This window comes from Coccinella septempunctata, chromosome 5 (assembly GCF_907165205.1).
Source record: "Coccinella septempunctata chromosome 5, icCocSept1.1, whole genome shotgun sequence".
Taxonomy (NCBI): domain Eukaryota; kingdom Metazoa; phylum Arthropoda; class Insecta; order Coleoptera; family Coccinellidae; genus Coccinella; species Coccinella septempunctata.
Genome location: NC_058193.1, coordinates 7556771 through 7578767, shown reverse-complemented (window position 1 = coordinate 7578767; position 21997 = coordinate 7556771). Strand labels below are relative to the sequence as shown.

General features: G+C 37.4%; 1 protein-coding gene across 1 annotated transcript in view; it reads left to right on the top strand.

Annotated features, from left to right (window-relative positions):
- The window catches only part of LOC123314419 (rho-related BTB domain-containing protein 2), a 226144-nt gene that overhangs the window by 150248 nt on the left and 53899 nt on the right, over window positions 1-21997 (top strand). The window contains exons 4-5 of the mRNA XM_044899706.1: window positions 3094-3312; window positions 3369-3644. Coding sequence (XP_044755641.1) covers window positions 3094-3312; window positions 3369-3644 — 495 coding nt within the window. The remainder of the gene's footprint in view (window positions 1-3093; window positions 3313-3368; window positions 3645-21997) is intronic.

The window sequence follows — 21997 nt, the reverse complement described above, 5'->3', positions numbered from 1 at the left end:
TCTGCTGACATATATATTCAACAACTTCCTCATAACACAGGAGATTCCTACAGAATGGAAAACAGCTTATATCACCTATATACATAAGAAAGGAGATCGTAAAATATGTTCCAATTACAGAGGACTCAGTGTTACTAACTCAATTTCCAGATTGTACAGCAGAATCATTAAAAATCGAATAGAAAGTGAAATACAAGGAATGGAAGAGCAAAGCGGGTTCAGGGCAGGAAGATCTTGTGTGGACAATATTTTTTGCCTCAGGCAGCTTATAGAGAAAAGAACAGAGAGAAATCTGGGACGCATTTAGTTTTTGTCGACTTTCAGAAGGCATATGATAGTGTACCACTCACTAAACTGTGGAAGGCCCTAGAAGAAAATCGAGTGAGCCAGATATATGTGAGGGCAGTACAAGCACTCTACGTTGACATCACAGCAAGAGTTAAAGTGGGCACCGAACTTTCCCAGGAGTTTTCCATAAAGAAAGGTCTTCGTCAGGGTTGCCCGATAGCCCCCACCCTATTCAAAATCTACCTTACTTCAGCTCTCAAACAATGGCGCAGAAAGTGTGAAAATATGGGTATCTCAATAGATGAAGGCATCAAAAGAAGGGTTTATAAGACCATAGTAGAAAGCGTCGCCACGTATGGAGCGGAAGTGTGGGAGATGACGACGCAGCTTAAGAAAAGGCTAAGAGCGATGGAGATGGGATATTGGAGGCGCTGTTGCGGTTTGACACTGCAGGACCGTGTGCGTAATGAGGATATTAGAGCTAAAGTGAGTGTAGACACAGATATCCTAGACACCATTGAGGCTAAAGCCCTCAGATGGTACGGTCATGTGGCGAGAATGAGTGAGGGTAGATGGCCACAGAGAGTACTTACCTGGGTACCACCTCAAAGGAGAAAAAGGGGAAGACCTTGAAAAACGTGGAGGGGAGGCGTCTATGAAGCGATGGAATCCAGAGGTTTACAGGATGGAGATTGGTAAGACAGAGCCCACTGGCGGCTGAGATGCGAGAGACGACAATAATGTTGTATTTAATCGCAATATATATATATATCAGATAATCATATAGCGAAATCTTTTCTTCTTTTCATTTAGCTCGTATGCCTTCGGTACTGAACTTCAGAACTAGGTATATTGCTGTTGGTGTACTTCAAATCTTAAATGTCTGCACTAACTGTTCTCGTAAACTGTATCAGATATTTTTGTGATAAATTCGATTTAATAACTCTGGATGTAGAAGTTTCTGATGCAATATGGTAAAAACCAACGTTTTCTGTACGGATCACATCATTCTGCTTAAAAATGTACATATAACCTCCAATTTCGTCTGTTTACATCTAAATTGAAATTTCTATTCTATGAATTTGACGACGGAAAGGAGTGTGTCGCTGTCACCTGTTTTACCTACATGTTATTGCGATCTTTTTGTCATGGACTAGAGGAACACAGTTGAATTCTAGAGCTTGAGAAAGCAACAATAAAGTTGCGAAACGTCGCTCATAGAAGAAGTTGGAGTTCTTTGTGAAATTTATTCCGATCCCACGACCACTATCAATCTTTAGTTGAAGGAATACGATCGACAAATTACTGAATTTCTATTCTATCTACGCCAATGCGCGCTATTGTGACGTCATTGGACGCAGCGGAGTATTTCCGATCTCCACTTGCGCCTCCTTTCCTATATCTCCTTGGTTGGGATTATATTTTGCGGAATTCATGTTGGTATTGTGAATAAACAGTGATCTATAGTTCTATTATGTGTGAATTTATGCACTGACCGACGATAATTTGAATTTTGTATGCTATTTATGTTCTCACTTTAATCCTACAAATTGGAAACATTAGTGTTTCAATTTTGAATTAATATGCTCTGAATTCAAATATTTGTTCTTTTCAAATAATTGTCTAGGTTATATTTGCATATTCCTCTTGTGTGAGATATTAAGCTGCGACTGGATTTTCAAGACCTACTGGGATGTCAATCATTCTTGAATGGACTATACAGGAATGCCTCTTATTTTTCCACAAAAATCAAGTATTCTTCAACACCTATAGAAATCTCAAGAAAAGATATCCTTATCTTTTAATCTTCCTAAATATGGACTGACGACAAGCCATAAACAAATGCAATGCAGATGCCTGAAACTTTTTAATAGTCTACCTGGAATAATACGGGGTTCAAGGAGAAAATTTTTAACCTTATTTTGAACTTAGGGCCTTATTGTCTTGATGATTTCATGAAGTAATTTATTTCTTTGTTGACACTATTTCATTTCATTAGTTATCAGTAATTTGTTATTGTGGCCATTGATTTAAAATAAAGACTGTTTGTGTTGTTGTTGTTATATATATATATATATATATATATTCTTATGAATGTCAGCAGTACATTTTTTGTTATCAAACAATATAGCATATGTATGAGTTTTAGCAATGGTAAGGGTAACGGGGTACCATACAATTTGCAGTATGATAAGAGCTTGGGGCAAAACCTCAGTATAAAAACCCTGTCTCCCCGTGAGTAGAGTGTAGTGATGACAAATTTGTTTACAGAATAAGCTTTTAATACTGTAGAGCTTCTTTTCCATTGATATAAAAATTTATTTATCCTCTTTTCATCCCGAAATAATATCTGATAACAAAGAAACAGAGCAGAAAACGAGAAAACAAAGTGAATAATAAAGCTTTCATCAAAACTTATTCGAAGACTTGATGATGAATGAAGAAGAATAAAATAATCATAGGTACATAACTTGTCCTTCAATTGCACTGGAGGGAATATCATCTCTGCGTAAAAAATCTTGTGCTAATCTTGGTGGAATTAGAAATGCCTTCAGTACTCAAATTAATAATATCCAAATCTTGCTTTTGACTGGGAGGGTCTTTCGATCAGGTCCAGTTTTCCAAGTGATGATTCTTCTGTTCTTCAGTTGTTCGAGAAACGCTACAGGACCCTTATGTTGGGGAATCATCTCCCGTAGATATACCAATGGTTATTCAGTAGAAAATTGAAAAAATGAGAAAGCAATTTTGAAAAACATCTGACACTTTATTGATCAATCTGAAATACTCGAAATTGTATTTCAGGTGAAGAATGAGCAAAAAACGTACAAACGGAGAGCTAGCTGTCAGGCTTTGCCCACTGCTAGGGATTGGGAGCATCCGGCATTTCAGTGCATCAGAAATATACAACCTGACGGTCAAACCATCGTTACATTATCAAAATTGGTTACGCCTGCTGCTGTTCAACAATGTTTGCAGTTTGCCTATACAGGAACGGTTGATAGAAGTGCACTGGATCTACAGGTATAAGCTTTTTCATTCTCCCCCTCAAAAGGATAGTGCATTATTTTTTTCTTCAGCAAACCAGAGATGCTGCCGAATTCTTAGAACTGCCTCAACTTCTTGTTCTATTGACAAAACATCCATTTCTAGATCCCGATTATCCGGATCTGAAGTATGAATCTTATTTGAAGCAAAGGTTCAAAGATATATGCCTCGATCAAGGCTTGTTTACCGATGTCATTTTCGAATTGGATGGGGGGTCCTATACAGCTCATAGAGCAATTTTAACAGCCAGATGTGATGTAATGAAAGCCATGTTCAGTGGGGACTTCAGAGAGAGTCAAGCAAAAGTTGTGAGTACCAGCATTTATAGATTGAAGTTTTTGTATTCATTTAGCAAACAAATATCATTTTGTTTTATGAGGTTGATACTTTTTGAAGGCCTCTTTTGTCAGTTTTTCATAAATATGGGTATATACAAAATTACAGTACAAAACTCTACAAAAATAGTCTCATCAATATTTTTCTTGGTTCGATTGGTTTGAATGTTTGAAAGATAAAGTCATGGTGAAAATTTTCAGTATAATTTTCAAAACTGAATAGTTATGAATAATTGTTGGTAAAAAATTAAAAACTTCATCCTGCTTACATAAATGCTCTCGGCATAGGCATTACTGTAGTGCTTCTAGAGCAGGCCTATATTACACGAGGTACACAAAAATTGATCTTATACCAAACGACAAAGGATATGAGTTTTGTAGTTTTGACAGATCAGTTGGAATTCCTGTTTATCCTTGTGTTAGTGGGTTGAAGAGTTTTATTTCGCATTGCATTTAAAATTTTCCAGAGAAAAATCATCAACATTGTATGGTGTACATAATGCTCCATATAGTCCAAGAGATAGAGCCAAAAAAGATTCTGAACTCATTAAGCCAGGTGGTTATAATCATAACATACAATAAAGTGCTACAGTCAGTCAAGTGTATATTAGAACAGGTGCCTCAGGTGCGCTGTGAAACATGTCGTGATCACCGAGATAATAAAATGAATTTTTTTAGGCTGAAACTTTATAAACTTTTGTTTTTTGTTATGTAAATCAAAATCATAATAGTCAGTTAACGTTAAATGGGGACACAGCCGGTCAGTCAGTACTACTGACTATATTATTAAGAAATAAAATGGTCAGTCAGCCATTCCGTAGAACAAAGCCCGTCAGTCAGTGGATAAGAAATCAAATTCTTTAGCTCTCTATAGATATTACTCTCGGCAGCTCGTCTTTCATTTATGATTGATTTCACATAAAATAACACTATCCTAAGTAAGACATTTATTTCTATGAGTCACTTCCGTGTCGCAGTTGGGCCTTAAAATCTGAGAAATAAAATTCGTTCCAATACAACAGTGTATTCTTAAATTTTTGTGATTGTTTAATTCAGATAAAGATATTATGAAGATATTTCCATACCTGTATTTTCTTGTAGAGGTTGAATAATAACATTTTTGTACAAGTTCTGGTAATTGATCGCCTTTGAAACAATCAAACTCATATTTCTTATCAACCAATTTCCAGCCGTAGTCAGTAGGAGATTGCTCCGTTGAAATTTGTCGGTGAGCGTTAAGCCAAATATCTTAATATATAAAACTAAGTCGGCCATTTTGTGAGTTACACCATTTATAACTCAAGATTGGATGAACTGCTCGTTATAAAAGATGATTTTTTGAATTCTTTTACGGCCAGGTTAACATAAAATTACATTAAAACTCTGAAAAGTTTGATAAAATGAAAAAAAAAAGGAAATAATTTTCCTTCCTGCGAATAATGCCAGTGGGTGTCGCTACGGTTTATAGCGTCTTAATGAAAGTATTATATTTGATATCAATTCGGTGAACTACATTTTCTGATGATATTATCGCATCTGAGTCCAGTTGTTATTACACCTGTCTTTCTACCGGTCTTCTAGGTTTTGAACAAACCCCTTTCTACAATTATCGTCATTAGATGGCGATGTAAAAAATAACTGTGTATTTTGAGGTGCCTAAATGTCTTAGCCTTGGATTTCTAAGATCTTAGCTCATAAGTAAATGCGTAACCGTAAAACTCCTGTCAAAGTTCGTACACAAAATTATGTTTATAATTTTAAAGTACTGAATTTAAACTAACGCGAACTGTGGTAGCCCGTGATTAGAAATTGAAATTGAACTCATGAATTCAATACTTCAAAATTAAACATGGTTATGTGCACGAACTTTGAGTTTTACGGTTACGTCCATTGTGAGTACTGGAACACTTGAAGAAGAAGAAGTGAAAGTACCACAGAAGAAGACAAAGTTTATTTCAGTAACCTGTGAAAGCCGCATTAATGTGACGTAGCAAATTGAAGTAGGTCAGTGTCTGGGTTCCAAACAAGGTTTATAAAATTAAGAAATTCAAGGTGAGTGAAAGAAACTTCTATTACGAAGACCAATCGGGCGATATCAACATTATTCCATAGATAAAGACCTTATAACGATAGATAATAATTCAACTACAGTCTTTAGTTCGAATTTTCAGCGTTGTTCTTTGTATGTTCCATTATATTTATTTTGTATTTGCAAAACTTAAGTGGCTTAAACATATAGTGATCAGTGGTAATTCGTTATTGAAACTATTCATCATCCATTTTATTCCATCGTTATTTTGATTTGTAACGATTTGTGTTATTCTCCAGTGTTATTTACGAGTCCACGTGCCAGAATAGCTAATACATCTCAACGAAGCCATTATGCTACCAGGCTTCGGAATATTTCGAGTCAATCCTCTGTAGAAGATCAAGACATAGCATAGCACGGGAGCAGCGCCGTGTAAGTATGGCCCGACTTCGTGAGTCACAAACACCAGAACAGAGAGAGGCAGTACGTCCAACTACTCAGATGGATATGACACAGCTTCGAGCTAATCGTAATCGTCCACGAACCAGAAGGAACCCAAATATAAAATTGAAAGGAATAGTTCAATATTATAGTTCAATCGACTACAGCTCTCACCATTACGTTTTAATTGGCCTGATGGAAGTAGTATGCTGCTATTGCCATGAATTGAGGTTTGCTGTAGAAATACCGGGATTGTGCTGTCTAAAAGGCAAGGTGAAATTGCCATTATTGCCTCCTCCAGCTGAGCCATTGCATTCTCTCCTCCGTGGAGAAACATCCGAGTCAAAAAATTCCAACAACACAAAGAAATACAATGGGTGTTTCCAAATGTCTTCATTTGGAGCGTATATAATTCAAGAACGTGGACGCAATCTAACATTCAAGGTAGGAATATAATGTTAACATTAATGATTTCAAATCACTCATTTTGTCTTCCCTTTCTGCTACTTAGATGCAAGGCCAGATTCACCATCGAATTGGATCATTGCAACCACTTGAAGATGCACAGCATAAATTCCTCCAAATTTACTTCATAGGCAATATGGATGATCAACTTGATCAACGTCAATCTACTAATGCAGATGTGAGAAGAATAATTCTTCTGCAGATCTGCAGCAACTACTTCATGAACATCATGCGTTGGTTCGATTGTTTAAAACTGCTTTGGAACGTATGCCAAGTGACGATCACAAGGTTGTGATTAGAGCAGATAAACGACCTGTTGGAGCACATGAACGCCAATTCAATTCCCCTACAATAGACCAAGTGGCAATTGTGATTGTAGGTGAAAACTTGGAAACGCGTGATATTGTTCTTACGCGTCGCAATACTGGTAGTACGAGATCCCACTGCAGAATCACTACGTTCATTACGTACACAGTCAAACACACAATTTTACATACGTTTATGGATAGGCGAATACACTGATAACACCGCAGCCTGTCAAAAGTGGCCGCAAGTCATTTTAAATAAATTAATGTTAATCAATATTCGAAGAGAAATTTCGTTCACTCCGTATTGAAATAAAATATCATCCACATCATAGCAATGCATGTAGAGAATACTAAAATCCATGGCTGCCGTTGCACACTTGGCCGCAACTACCTCGCAGCCAGGTGTAAGCAGGTAACATTTCGAAGTATTTCTACGTTCATAACGTACACGGATGTTTTTGATATCGAATTAAAGCTAATTTTTTTTCGAATATGATGATATATGGCTGCCTGTGAAAAAATGGCCGCAAGTTAGGTCTGCCATCTGTTGAAAACGCGAGATATCCGAAATAAAGTAAGAGAGAGTTCGACTCATTCTACACCATCGGGTTTTTACCCGATGTTCCGAGTTAGGCGGATCGGCCACCGAATGCGAAGTTGCGCGAAGCTGAGCATTTTCAGTACTAATATAATTGACAAGCTACGAATCGAGTGACGTAACTCGTTATTTAGCATTGAAAAAGCACAGCTTCGCTCAACTTCGCATTCGGTGGCCGATCTCCCGTATAGCGGCTACACACTGCCCAACTCGGTCGGGCCGACAAGCCGACTTGGTTGGGTTGGATGTGAAATCGGTCCGTGTGTAGCTATGACCGCCGACAGAGGATTTGTCGGGTCTTGTCGGATCCAACCGCACGACCGACCGACCAAGTTGGATCATGTGGAGCTCTGTCGGGTGGAAACGAGGCAAACGAGCTCATTCTGTATTCAGATGTTGACTGGAGAGGTATTCGCTGCTGCAAAAATGGCCGTCACCATTGATCCGAGCGATGTATACTCCAGCGATCGTGAAATTCAAAATTCAACTGACCAAGTTGGACGGCGGTCGTGCCGTCTGTACGCAACGCCCAATCTGGTCGTCCCGACCGAGTTGGGTAGTGTGTAGCCGCTTTAACACTGATATAATGGGATCTTTCACACGTGTTCCGGTTTAGTTTCGCACCGGAAAACAACCGGATTGCACTTTCGGCGGCGCTTATCGCCGCGAGATTTCCACCGTACGGATAAAACCCGATGAATAATTTTTCATCCGGTTGTTTTCCGCTAAAAACTCGGTTTCTGGGAAGTTCAACTCCCATACAGGTTGAAAATGTATTACGTACCTCAGCTAACAAATCTTCAGATGATGAAGATAAGTCTGATTGCGACGACGATAATGACAACTGCGATTATGAAAGCAGCGAGGAATCGGAGGAAAATGTAATATACTGATTTGAAATATCACTTGATTCAAGTAATACTTAGTGAATGAACAATTTTTTGTTATAAAATAAATCTCTTTATACTTTAAGTTTTTTTTTATAGTATCCATTAGGTTATTATAATTTTGGATTAAATGTAGAGTCGTTTCTACTATCGTTTGAACCCCTTGCTGAAAACCCTATCTATCGACGCACAGAACAAAACTGATTCTCCGAACTCGCACAAGCTTACGGAGCTTCTGAGGGGTACTTCGGTACCTATGGAGAATCAGGATAATATGAATATGAATATATATAAATATGAATATGCGCAATGACTTTAAACACTCACACGGCTAGCATACATATTCCTAATCTAACGAGTTGCGCGCCATCTCTTTCACTTTATTTCGGATATCTCGCGTTTTCAACAGATGGCAGACCTAACTTGCGGCCATTTTTTCACAGGCAGCCATATATCATCAAATTCGAAAAAAAATTAGCTTTAATTTGATATCAAAAACATCCGTGTACGTTATGAACGTAGAAATACTTCGAAATGTTACCTGCTTACACCTGGCTGCGAGGTAGTTGCGGCCAAGTGTGCAACGGCAGCCATGGATTTTAGTATTCTCTACATGCATTGCTATGATGTGGATGATATTTTATTTCAATACGGAGTGAACGAAATTTCTCTTCGAATATCGATTAACATTAATTTAAATAAAATTACTTGCGGCCACTTTTGACAGGCTGCGGTGTTATCAGTGTGTTCTCCTATCCATAAACGTATGTAAAAATGTGTGTTTAACTCTGTACGTAATGAACGTAGGGATTCTGCAGCGGGATCTTAGACTATGGAGAATTGCAACGAATATGTGAAACACAAGTTATCTCGATGAATTTTGTTTAATGGTTCGTTAAAATGCAGATAACTATTTGCTGAGATTTCGTCGATTGTTGCAGCAGTATTGTGTGGACACGTATTTTAAAATTGAAACGGAGCGCCTCACTTATATCAGAATGATTCAATGTCACTATGTTCAGAGGAATATATTCATTTACGAGATGCAATATCCACCGACCGAGATGCAGCTAATGTAGGTAGATTGACAATTTTACCAGCAACTCTATCACTGGTAACGATGGTTATCCACTGTATCGCCGTCGATCCCCTGAAAATAACGGCAGAACCACCATGAGGAGAGTTAATGGAAATGATGTTATAAACGATTACTCTTGCATTGTTTCTTATTCACCACTTCTTTCGAAAACATTCAAGGCCCATTGCAATGTGGAGTACTGCAATTCAGTGAAGTCAATCAAATATATCTGTAAATATGTTACAAAAGAGCAGTGATATGGCGGTTTTTGGTGTACAAAACCCCAGACCAACGATGAGATCACGCAGTATCAAATTGTCAGCTGCAATGAGGCAATTGGGCGGATATTTTCATTTCTGATACACGAGCGGTATCCGACTGTTGTACACCTGGCAGTTTATATGGAAAATGGACAAAGGGTGTATTCCGATTCTACAAATATGACTCAACGAGCTGAAACACCTCCAGCGACAACATTGACCAGTTTTTTTTTTCCATATGCCAAAGTGATCCATTTTCACGAACTTTACTTTACTCTGAGATGCCATGCTATTATACTTGAAATGCTTCTTTGAAGAAATTTCAACGTCGAAGTCAAGGAAATGTGGAGCCCAACCATCTAGATGTGCGTTCAACTGATGCTTTTGGTCGCATTCACACAGTTCATCCGAAAAATGACGAATGTTTCTACTTGCGATTATTGCTGGTGAACGTTCCTGGGCCGATATCTTTCGCGTCTCTTCGAACTGTCGATGGTATTGTGTATCCAACATTTCGTGCTGCATGTCAAGAGCTCAATCTGCTGGAAAGCGATACTCACTGGGATAAAGAACCCGCTGAAGCAATTGTTTCTGCATCTGCAAGCCAGATTCGCACATTATTTGCCATCATTATTTCGACAGGCTTTCCATCGAATCCATGTCAACTGTGGAATAAGTACAAAGATGACATGTCAAAACACATGTTACATCGTATTCGTGTCACATTAGGCAATCCTAATCTAGAGGTGAATGCGGATATCCACAACCAGTCTTTGATTTTGATCGAAGACCTGTGTTATCAGAATGAGCGTGGGAGAAACAATAGAAGCAAACCTATCATTGGTTCTTCAGATTCGACTGCTCTTTCGAGTGCACCTAAAAAGGTCCTATCATATGTGCATGTCTCAAGACTCAGCCCTTCAACTACAACGGATGATATATGTAAATTTTTGGATCAGTTCATCACTGATCTGAAGTGTGAAAAATTGAATTCGAAGCAACCAGACATTTATGCTTCATTCAAACTTACATTTCCATCGCAGTATATTACTAAAATTATGGATCCTACGCTTTGGCCACAGGGAGTAACTGTCAATAAGTTTTTTTTGAGGCGACGTCGAGAACAAGACTCAATTCCATGACTTCTTACTATTCCAACGAAATTACGATAAATAATCTCAAGTCGGATGAATTTAATATATTAAAAATAATGCAACTGAATGTCCAAAGTATCGCAAACAAGTTGACTCATTTGGAATTATTATTTGATTCAACTAAACCAGACATTGTAAGTGTTGCTGAACATTGGTGTACATCGGACCGAATTCCTTTTATGGCTTTACCCGGATACCAAATAGGTGCACATTTCTGTAGATCTAGCCGCCAGCATGGAGGATGCGCCATTTACGTCAGCTCCGACTACCAAGTGCAAAAGATAAACGTCGAAAAATTTTCAAAGGAAATGCACTGTGAAATATGTGCGTTGAAAATACGATTGGGTAAGTCAACGTTTTGTATTGTGAGCGTTTACAGGTCCACGGATGGAGATTTTAATGTCTTCTTGAATATGTTGCAGTATGCTCTCGACTATTGCAACTCTATTACTGATGTCTTGTTCTTGTGTGGTGATTTGAACGTGAACTATCTCTCTGTTGACGACTCCCTGAAAAGATCCCTAGACGATTTACTAGTGGGTGCAAATCTGACCGTCGGTTCACGTGAACCCACGAGAGTATTTACAAATCGAAACGGCAGGACCTCGGTGAGCAAGGTTGATTACATTGCTGCTAACTGTAATAAGACCGACTTCGAAGTTACCGTATTCGAACCTTTCATTAGCGACCACAAGGCAGTGGTTCTCGAGTATCACTTTCTCGATGCTGATGTGAAGGATATCCCTCACGTAAGATATAAAAGAAATTTATCACAAAATAATTTGTCCAATCTTTCTTCACATGTTTCTGGTACCAGTTTCGATCAGATCTACCTTAACTCTTCAATAGACGATAAGTTTCAAATATTCATTGAAATTTTGAGTTCCTCGGTTGACCGCAACTGTCCTCTTAGAGCTGTGAAACCTTGTTCTACTGAACAACCACGGTGGATTACTTCGGCCGTGGTCGATGCTCGAGATCGCCTCAGAAATTTCCACTGGCTGCTAAAGAACTTGAAAACTCAAGAGGCGGTTGATCAGTACAAAAATGCCAGAAAGTCCTACAACCAATTAATCAGAAAGTCCAAGAAAGACTATAATAGTTATCTCCTCCAAAAATCGAACAATATCAATCAAACAGTTTGGAAATTAGTTAGAAATGAAATAGGGATGAATGTCTGTAACCTGAAACACATTCAACTTAATATTGATGATGCTCTAATTTCTTGCCCACTTAGGGTCGCGGAGACTTTCGGTAGATATTTTGCGGAGATTAACAAATTAACATTGCAAGATCACTATGGGAATTCCTTGTCCACTCAGTGTACTACACACCGATTAATGCATCATAATTTTTTTCTTTTTCCCGTGCTACCGGATGAGATCACATCAGCTATCACCAACTTAAAAAATAGTTGTGGCACCGGCCCTGACATTATTTCAACGAAAATACTTAAATCCATTGCTCCTTACATAGCTGAGCATATGGCTTATCTAATTAACGAATCGGTCTCCTTAGGACACTTTCCTTCTGTCTTAAAATTAGCAAGGGTTACACCCATTCATAAAAAGGATGATATTACTGATATTGCAAACTACCGGCCCATCTCCATTCTAAGTCCGTTATCCAAGATCTTCGAGAGGATTATATTCAATAGAATGTATGACTACTTGGTAAAGTTTTCTATACTGACAAGCAAGCAGCATGGTTTTAGAATCGGGAAGTCCACTCAGACTGCCTGCTGCGAATTTGTGGAGTCTATTTACAAGTGCTTGGACAATGGAACCCACGTTGCTGGGATATTCTTCGATATTTCCCGTGCTTTCGATTGTCTCCAGCATCAATTCATAATTGATCAAATGTACCAAATGGGTTTTAGGGGTGTGTTCCTTGATTGGATAAGGTCCTACCTGTCGAAACGTAGGATTTTTGTACGAATAGATGATTGCGAGTCACAGGAATATGTCACTGATCTTGGCGTCCCTCAGGGCTCAGTCCTGGGACCGCTTCTTTTTTTACTATTCATAAATGATTTACCAGAATATATTGTTGCTTATATATTGATCTTATTCGCGGATGATATTTCCGTTGCAGTTAAGGCTTGCAGTGCTGACGAGCTTCGTGAAATCTGCGAGTACATTGTTCAAGCATTCACGAATTGGTGTCGTAAAAATACACTCATTCCCAACATGGCTAAGACTGAAATTATCAGATTCCAAATTCGCCATAATGAAGTACCACTCACCTTAAACTATCAAGGAGAGGAATTACAGTCTACAGACTGTGTTAAATTTCTGGGACTATTTCTTGATTGTAATTTGAGATGGGAACATCACATAGACCATCTTTGTAAAAAACTTAATAAGTCCTATTATGCAATATCCCGACTCAAGAACACTTTTCAGACAGATGCCCTGCTTCGAATCTACTATGGTATGGTTTATAGTCATCTTTGCTATAATGTGGTTTTGTGGGGGTCGTCAACGGTCAGCGGTCGTGTGTTTATCACCCAGAAAAAAATCCTTCGAATGATTTTTAAATTGAAACCTCAAGAATCCTGTAAGCCGATTTTCAAACAGTACAAGATTTTGACTTTGCCATCTATTTTCATTTTGAATACTTTGATTTATATCCGACAAAGTATCCACCTTTTGAACAGGTGTACTGATTTTCATGCATATAATACCAGAAATGATGATGTACTATGCATTCCAATGCACAGAACCACAAAGTTCACTTCATCACCAATGTTCATTGGCACCAAGCTCTATAATCACTTAAATAAAAAATTTAAGAGTATGACTGACAAGCAATTTAAAAGTCAGATTAAATTACTTTTGATCAACAAGTGCTATTATAGTGTTGAAGAATTTTTGGAAGATAAGTTATGTTAAGATCAAAAATTTCTTTTTCTTTTGTTTTTGTTCTGTACTATGTTAATTTTTTTTCAGAAATTGTCTTGACGTGTCTTATACATTTTTATTAATGTCTGGAAGGATCAATAAATCTATTCTATTCTATTCTATTCTATCTCATGTCTGGCAGTTTGTTGGTTGAGTTAGGAATGCCATCGCCTCATCGTGGAACTAACGACGTTTTCAATAGAGAATTGGAACGCGAACGAGAGTATGATCGAGATGCATTAAACCACTTAGTACAAACAAAAATGTACCACTATTGAATTCACAACAAAAGGGAGTTTATTATAGGATATTGGGGACAATTGAAGAAAGGAATGGGGGCTTATTTTCCCTTGATGCCGCCAGTGAAACTGGTAAACCTTTCCTAATCTCAATAATTTTAGACTCTATTCGTGCAAAGTCAGAAATTGTAGTAGCAGTCGCTTCTTCTGGGATAGCAGACACGTTGCTAGAGGGATGCAGAACATCTCATTCTGCGTCTAAGTTACCGTTAAACCTGCAGATAGTTGAGTACCCAACATGCAATATTGCAAAGCACTCAGCAGTGGCAAAGGTTCTGACTGCAAGTAAAATAATTATCTGGGATGAATGCACATTGGCCCACAAACGAGCATTGGAAGCATTCGATCGGACCATGAATGACTTGTGCAATGATTCAAGATGTTTTGGGGGCGCATTGATTCTGTTGTCTGGTGACTTCCGACAAACATTACCGGTCATTCCAAAATCGACGGCTGCCGATGAAATTTATGCTTGACTAAAATCATCAACTTTGTGGCGCTATGTGCAAAAACTACAATTAACTACAAACATGCGAGTAGCATTGTTGAGTGAAATTATTGGTCCACTGCTTTGTTATAAATCTATAGATAGTGCAACAAAAGAGAATGAAACTACAAATTATCCTACTGAGTTTTTGAACACATTGGATTTACCAGGTTTGCCACCACACAATTTACAACTGAAGGTTGGATCAGATGTCATTATGTTGAGAAATCTTAACCAGCCGAAATTTTGCAACGGAACACGTTTGGAGGTGAAACACCTTAAAAGTAACGTGATTCATTGCACGATACTCAAAGAAAAGTATAAAGGTGAGGAAGTTCTTATTCCCAGAATTCCGATGATCCCATCAGATATGTCAGTTGAGTTTAAGAGAATTCAATTTCCCATTCGTCTTGCGTTTGCTATGACAATTATCAAGTCGCAAGGCCAGTCCTTGGGTGTGTGTGGCTGAAATCTAGAAAATAGTTGTTTTTCTCATGGCCAGTTGGATGTTCCGTGTTCACGAGTCGGCAAACTTTCTGCCCTATTTATTCTCGCACCCAAGAGAAAAACTAAAAATGTCGTTCATCACAAGGTACTACAACGAAAGAATTGTAAAATATTCAAACCAAAAATTTATAATATGTACAACAATTCGGTACCTACCTCTTAAGTAAAGGGAATTCTTTTAATGTGAATAACAATGTGCATATACTCCACTTTTATTTTAGCACTCGGTTGGCCATGAAATGGCTAGGAGTTGTATTTGATTCTAAAGTTAAATTCGATTTACATATCGACCATGTCACTTCGTCCTGTAACACGGGGATTCATACTTAGCCAGAGCCGTGGTTTTCTCATCGAAAAACTGCAGTTATCCTTTATAGTCCGAGAGCTGGCAGCAAAAACAACTACCTCATAAGTTACCAAAGGTTTGGTTTGGCACTTTGGTTCAACTTTATTACCAAAACTTGAAACCGCTCGTCTGCCGGGCGTGAGTGGTCGCCTTATGGGATAAAAAAAATTGAAAAGATGAGAAAAAATCGATTGGAACTTCCTAATAGTTACCAAGATGAATGTTGTGTCAAAATGGTCTAGGATCTTAACTGAATTGAAATCGTAAGCGTCTGCCAACAGCGGTGGTCGCTATTTCGAAACAGACGCTGTCAAATACAGGGTGGTCCAGATCATAACCAAGAAATAACCACGTATTCTACATCAAAAATAAGCCTTAGTTTGTCATACGAACATATGTCGAGAAATGTTTCCTCTCCGAGATACGGGGTGTTAAAATTATAGAAAAAAAAAATGTTTTTTATTAATAACTTTCACACTGCTTGGAATATTTTTATGAAATTTGAGACATAGTTTTTGAGCGTCAAGGAGCACTTTTTGCATAATATCATTTCTTTTCTATTCTACCTGTGGCCTCCGTACTGCAGCGAGACTGAATATTTTCAGATGAAAAAATGATACGCCACTGGTTTTTCCGACAATAAAAATTACTTTTCAAATCCTTGTTTAATTTGGAGCAAATTCGGTCTCATGACTTTTTGCTGTACGAGGCACCGTTTCCGGTTAAAAAAATAAAACACATTCTCATGCAGGAAGAAATCGCAAAAATTTGATATAGCAATAAAAAGCTTACTACGGTTTTGTAGCAATTTTCTCCTATTTTTAGGGTAGATTAATTCGATTAGAAAACTCAAATGACAGTTTTGGTTTCCAATTACTCGTTTCAATACAAGCATAACCATAAAAGACTGTAATTTCTTTATTGTGGAAAGCAAAGTGTGCCATGGAGGATACTTCGTGAATTTGATAGGAATCCAACAACAAGCAGTCGAATAGCAGCTCGCACAATTCGATTTTCTAAGTCAAAAATTCTTGCAACCCGTCCAAGGTTTACGAGAAGGTGATGAACAACGAAGGTTATTTATTTGCCAATGGATTCTTCGTTCAATTGAGCAGAATAGAGACTTTTTAAATACTATATTATGGACTGATGAATAGTGTTTTAGTCGTCGGGGCGTGGTAAACTTTCATAACCAGCATGTATGGGCCACGAAAATCCATATCCCATTCGACCAAGAATTTAGTGTTAATGTTTGACTTGGAGTTTATAATAATCACCTATTTGCACCCTGTTTCTTACCAGAACGAGTTAGTGGTGAAAATTTTTTACAATTTCTAATGGCAGAGCTTGCAAATATGTGGGAAAATATTCCAGTAGAATCAAGATTAGCGGCTTGGTTTCAACTTGACGGTTGTCCAGCCCACTTTCATAGAAATGTGAGGAACTGGTTGGATAATAATTTTCCATAAAGATGGATCGGGCGTAATGGGCCAGTCAGTTGGCCTCCACGGAGCCCCGATATTACCCCTTTGGACTACTTCGTATGGGGGTTTTTGAAAGAAATCGTATATATGACTCCTGTGAACTCAAGGGAAAAACTTATTGGCCGTATTCAAAATGCTTGCGACGAATTGAGAAAACGAAATTTAGTTGCTGCTGTCGGATCTATTAGACGTCGATGTGAATTATGTGTTCAGCAAAATGGGTCATACTTCGAACATCTACTTTAAGTTCGTTTCGACTGTGGTTGTTAATTCTTAATTTTTTTTTAGTTACACGTTTCGTTCACAAAAACAGTCTTATTATTATAATATACCTACCATATCAAATTTTGGTGATTTCTTTATGCATGATAATGTGTTTTATTTTTATTGTCGGAAAAACCAGTGGCGTATCATTTTTTTATCTGAAAATATTCAGTCTCGCTGCAGTACGGAGGCCACAGGTAGAATAGAAAAGAAATGATATTATGCAAAAAGTGCTCCTTGACGCTCAAAAACTATGTCTCAAATTTCATAAAAATATTCCAAGCAGTGTGAAAGTTATTAATAAAAAACATTTTTTTTTTCTATAATTTTAACACCCCGTATCTCGGAGAGGAAACATTTCTCGACATATGTTCATATGACAAACTAGGGCTTATTTTTGATGTAGAATACGTGGTTTAAATTTCTTGGTTACGATCTGGACCACCCTGTATTCGACAGCGTCTGTTTCAAAATAGCGACCACCCCTGTTGGCAGACGCTTACGATTTCAATTCAGTTAAGATCCTAGACCATTTTGACACAACATTCATCTTGGTAACTATTAGGAAGTTCCAATCGATTTTGTCTCATCTTTTCAATTTTTTTTATCCCATAAGGCGACCACTCACGCCCGGCAGACGAGCGGTTTCAAGTTTTGGTAATAAAGTTGAACCAAAGTGCCATACCAAACCTTTGGTAACTAATGAGGTAGTTGTTTTTGCTGCCAGCTCTCGGACTATTACTATAATTGCGTGTTCAGTAAACAACATTTTGCATCTTGTTTATGGAATCCCAAATACGACACATATATAAATCGTCTTAAAAAAGTTCAACGAAAGATCCACCGCGTTTTGGGGTACAGATTCCATTTAAGCCTTACGGGAGGTGATCCCCATTAGACTGAAGTACTTCAATATGATAAGTCTCGGTGATCGAAGGGTTGTTAGCGATATTGTTTCTGTCTGCAAATTGTTAAGCCTTCTAATTGTCTTTGTTTGCTACTTTTTTCTACTTACTGTTCAGTTGTTATTATATTAATAAGGCACTTTTGTTAATTTTTTGTATTGTTAGTTTTTGAACACTCTTTTGGTTATTGGATTACCCGTTTGTGTTCTTTTGTGAATAAATAAATAAATAAATAACAAATTTTTTTTTATGTTCTACATAAACATGTCTACCTATCTTTTTGGAGCAATGGTAAGGAAACCTTATAATAATTTAGAGTATTAACATATTTTATATTGGTATAGAATACTGTGATTGTGATTAATTTTGCAGTTAAATGAAAGTAAAAAACCTGGCTCTTGATTTTAAAATTTCTTTAGAATTGTGTTTTCATTATTTAATTATACACTTTCAATTAATGAAAGAATTCGGATTCTGCTCATATTTTTTGAAAAAGATTGGCAGATGTTCGTAAGGGAGAACATGCTTTTCATTTTGATTCTTATTGGTGGATCGAGGTATTGTAATCCGACTAACGAGATCGCTCACATAATATGATTTCTCATCAAATTTGGAAGCTAATTTATCTATGTGTTTCTTAATGGTCATTATTCCAGAAGAATCGTGGAGAGTCGCTATTCTTGTATATTTGTTTTCATTCAAGATAATTCTAAATATTTGGTTCTGGAATTTCTGCAAAGGACTAAAGGGTGTTGGTTTTATGTGACACTAGGCAGGTGCAGCATATGCCATAATTGGTCGAATTACTGAAGTATAAATAATTTTTGGTTCCAACTTACTATTTTTGTACAATAGAGAATGTAGATATTTTTTAGCCGCGTAGGCTTTTTCTAGTGAGTTTTCAATGTGTTTACGAAAATTTAGTCAGGTATCAAGTTCCATTCAGTTTTTTCTCATTCACGCGAATCTTCCATTTGCCGTTATAATGCATCAATGAATTTAGCCGGTATTGTAACGTGCGTTCAAAAAATTTCGTCGTCAAGTAGGCTATGAAATTTTGAAGGCTGATGTTCGGTATATCGACGTTCAAAATTCCATAGCCTACTTGACAACGAATTTTTTTGAACGCACGTTAGAAGCCTTGAGGCTGTTGTTGCGCTAAACGGGTGAGCGTAAATAGCAGTGTCGTCTGCGAAGAGGTCAGTTTTCGTAAACCTGGAAGGTCATGAATGTATAAGTTGAATAGTTCGGGTCCAAGGACGGAGCCCTGAGGTACGCCTGCTTTAATTGTTTTAGTTTCTGAAATTGTGTCGTTCAATTTCACGGTGAATTTTCTATCAACTAAGTAAGACTGGATAAGCTTTATGATGAAAGGCGGTAGTTTGAGCTGTATCATTTTGTATAATAGTCTTTGAACCCAAACTCGATCGAATGCCTTTTCAATATTCAATAATACCATGACCGTATTTTGTTTTTCAATGAACGCATTGATAATATCCGTAATTATTCTTGTTAATTGATGAGTGGAACTATGTTTTTGCTTGAAGCCAAACTGATATGGGTTATGCATTTCAGTTTTCTTCAGTGTTTTCTTTAATATATCCAAAACAATTTTTTCTGTGAGTTTACTCAGCATCGACAACAAACTGATGGGACTGTAGCTAGAAGGGGAATGCTTCTTTTTGCCGGTTTTGTGAACGGGTATTACAAGAGCGGTTTTCCATGAGTTAGGCCAATGGCTAAATTTTATAATTGCATTAATTATATACGTCATTTGCACGATACATTTTTTGGAAAGATTCGTAATGAGTTTGTTGTCGATGTTCTCCAGTCCTGGGGATTTTTTGGGAGGAAGGGTTTTGATTAGTTTTTTCACATCTGAAGGGTTAGTAAGGTATTGATGAAATACATTATTGTGCGCAGCCTATGTCGTGAACGTTTTCGAAAGTTTTTGCTAACAATTCGGCTTTTTGATCATCCGTGTCATAATTTGAATTGTGGATTAAATTTGGGACGCTACTAGGTTTTTTTATCAAGCTTTTTGTAACCTTCCACAAGGAACCGTCTGATGGGGTGAGTTTCTGCAGTTTTTCACCCCATTCTCGATTTTTTAATATTTTTATTCCTTTTTTGATTGTGTGAGTGGGTGTCTCCGAGTTTATTTTTTCTTGGGGTTCGCGAAAACGTTGCCAACTTTTGCGTGTGCTGTCTCTGAGTTGAGAAGTGCCGTGTGTTCTTGATCAGCCTTTATCGAGCCACCAAGCTAAGTGCAGAAGGAGGGTTGGTTCCGTGTTTCCCTTTCCTTAGGAGCCCCCTTTATGCTACCAGACCAGTGGAGATTCATCTTAGTTGGACTTAAGCCATTTGGGTTAGATAAGAGCATTTTCACCTGTTCAGGTGCTCAATATCAATAAATCATCTGAAGTTGATCGCAAACTCACATTGAAATATTCCATATAGATTTTTGCAATATTTTCTACAACACCACCACGTAAATTTGGAAAGCTCATTCATCGATTCATCGAACGTGAAATTTAACGTTTTGCTTAAAACTTTTATTTTTAGCAATATATATATTCTCATTTGGACATATTCTATTGATATTTGACCATTATAAGTGTTTCCGTGGTTTAAAAATAACGGGAAATTCACTTCTTTCGAACAATATCATGATTTTGAAGGAAAAAAACAAAAAATAGTAACAGGCAGGCTAACTCTGAAAGAATTGAGCAAACAACAAAATCTTATGTGAGACATTTTAATAATGATAATTATAAAAAATGTGAGGGGCTCACTGGCTGTGACAAAAAATCATTATTGTTTTGTTGGCCATGTATTTTGTTTTCCAGTGTTAATAGTTCATGGAATAAGAGCGGTATTTCCGATCTGAACAATCTACATAGATTAATCAAGAGGCATAGTAGTAGCAAATCTCATTTGCAGGCCATTATAAAAAAAAAAACATTTGGCAGAATAAGAATTGAGCATATGCTAGATCATCAACAGAAACTAGCTGTGGAAAAACACAATGAAGAGGTAAAAAAAAATCGCGCTCTACTCAAAAGTTTGATAGATGTAGTATTGTACCCTGGAAAACATGAGCTTTCTTTTCGAGGACATTCTGAATCCGAAAGTTCAGCTAATAAAAGAAACTATGTCGATATGATGAATTTCATAGCAAAATATGATGATACTTTAAAGCATCACTTGGAAAGGTTTAAGGGAACATCCAACTTGATTCAGAATGACCTTATCTTTGTATTGGAGAAGTTGTTCTGAAAAGAATCAAGAAGGAAGTGAACGAAGCAACATTTGTTGCTATCATTCTAGATGAGACAACTGACATATAGAATTCGAGTGAGTTATCGAAGATTATCCGTTATGTTATAAAGAGAGGCGAAATAAAGGAAAGATTTTTTGGGTTTGTTGATGTTTCTATGCACCGAATAGCTCAGTGCTTGAATGACATAATTCAGTTATCAATTGAAGAACTTGATTGTCGTGCAAAATTAGTGGGTCAAAGTTACGATGGAGCGGCTGTCATGGCAGGACACCTAGGTGGTCTGCAGGCAAAAATTAGGGAAACATAACCATCAGCACTTTTTGTACATTGCATGGCACATGCAGACTCAATTTGGTGATGCAGCAGTCTCTTAGTAGACTAAAACAATGTAAAATTTTTTTCCAAACCCTCAGTGGCCTAGCGGCATTTTTTCCAAATCTCCCAAATGATCTGCTGTATTGGATTCCGAGGTAAAAAAAGATTACCTAGAGTTGCTCCTAACTCGTTGGACTTATAATAGTAGGCTAGTAGAAACTGTATTCGAATATCGGCAACCACTAATCGCCTTCTTTTCGAATATAATAAATAATAAGCAAGAGTGGGATCGTGAAACAGTGGTTTTTTTTAC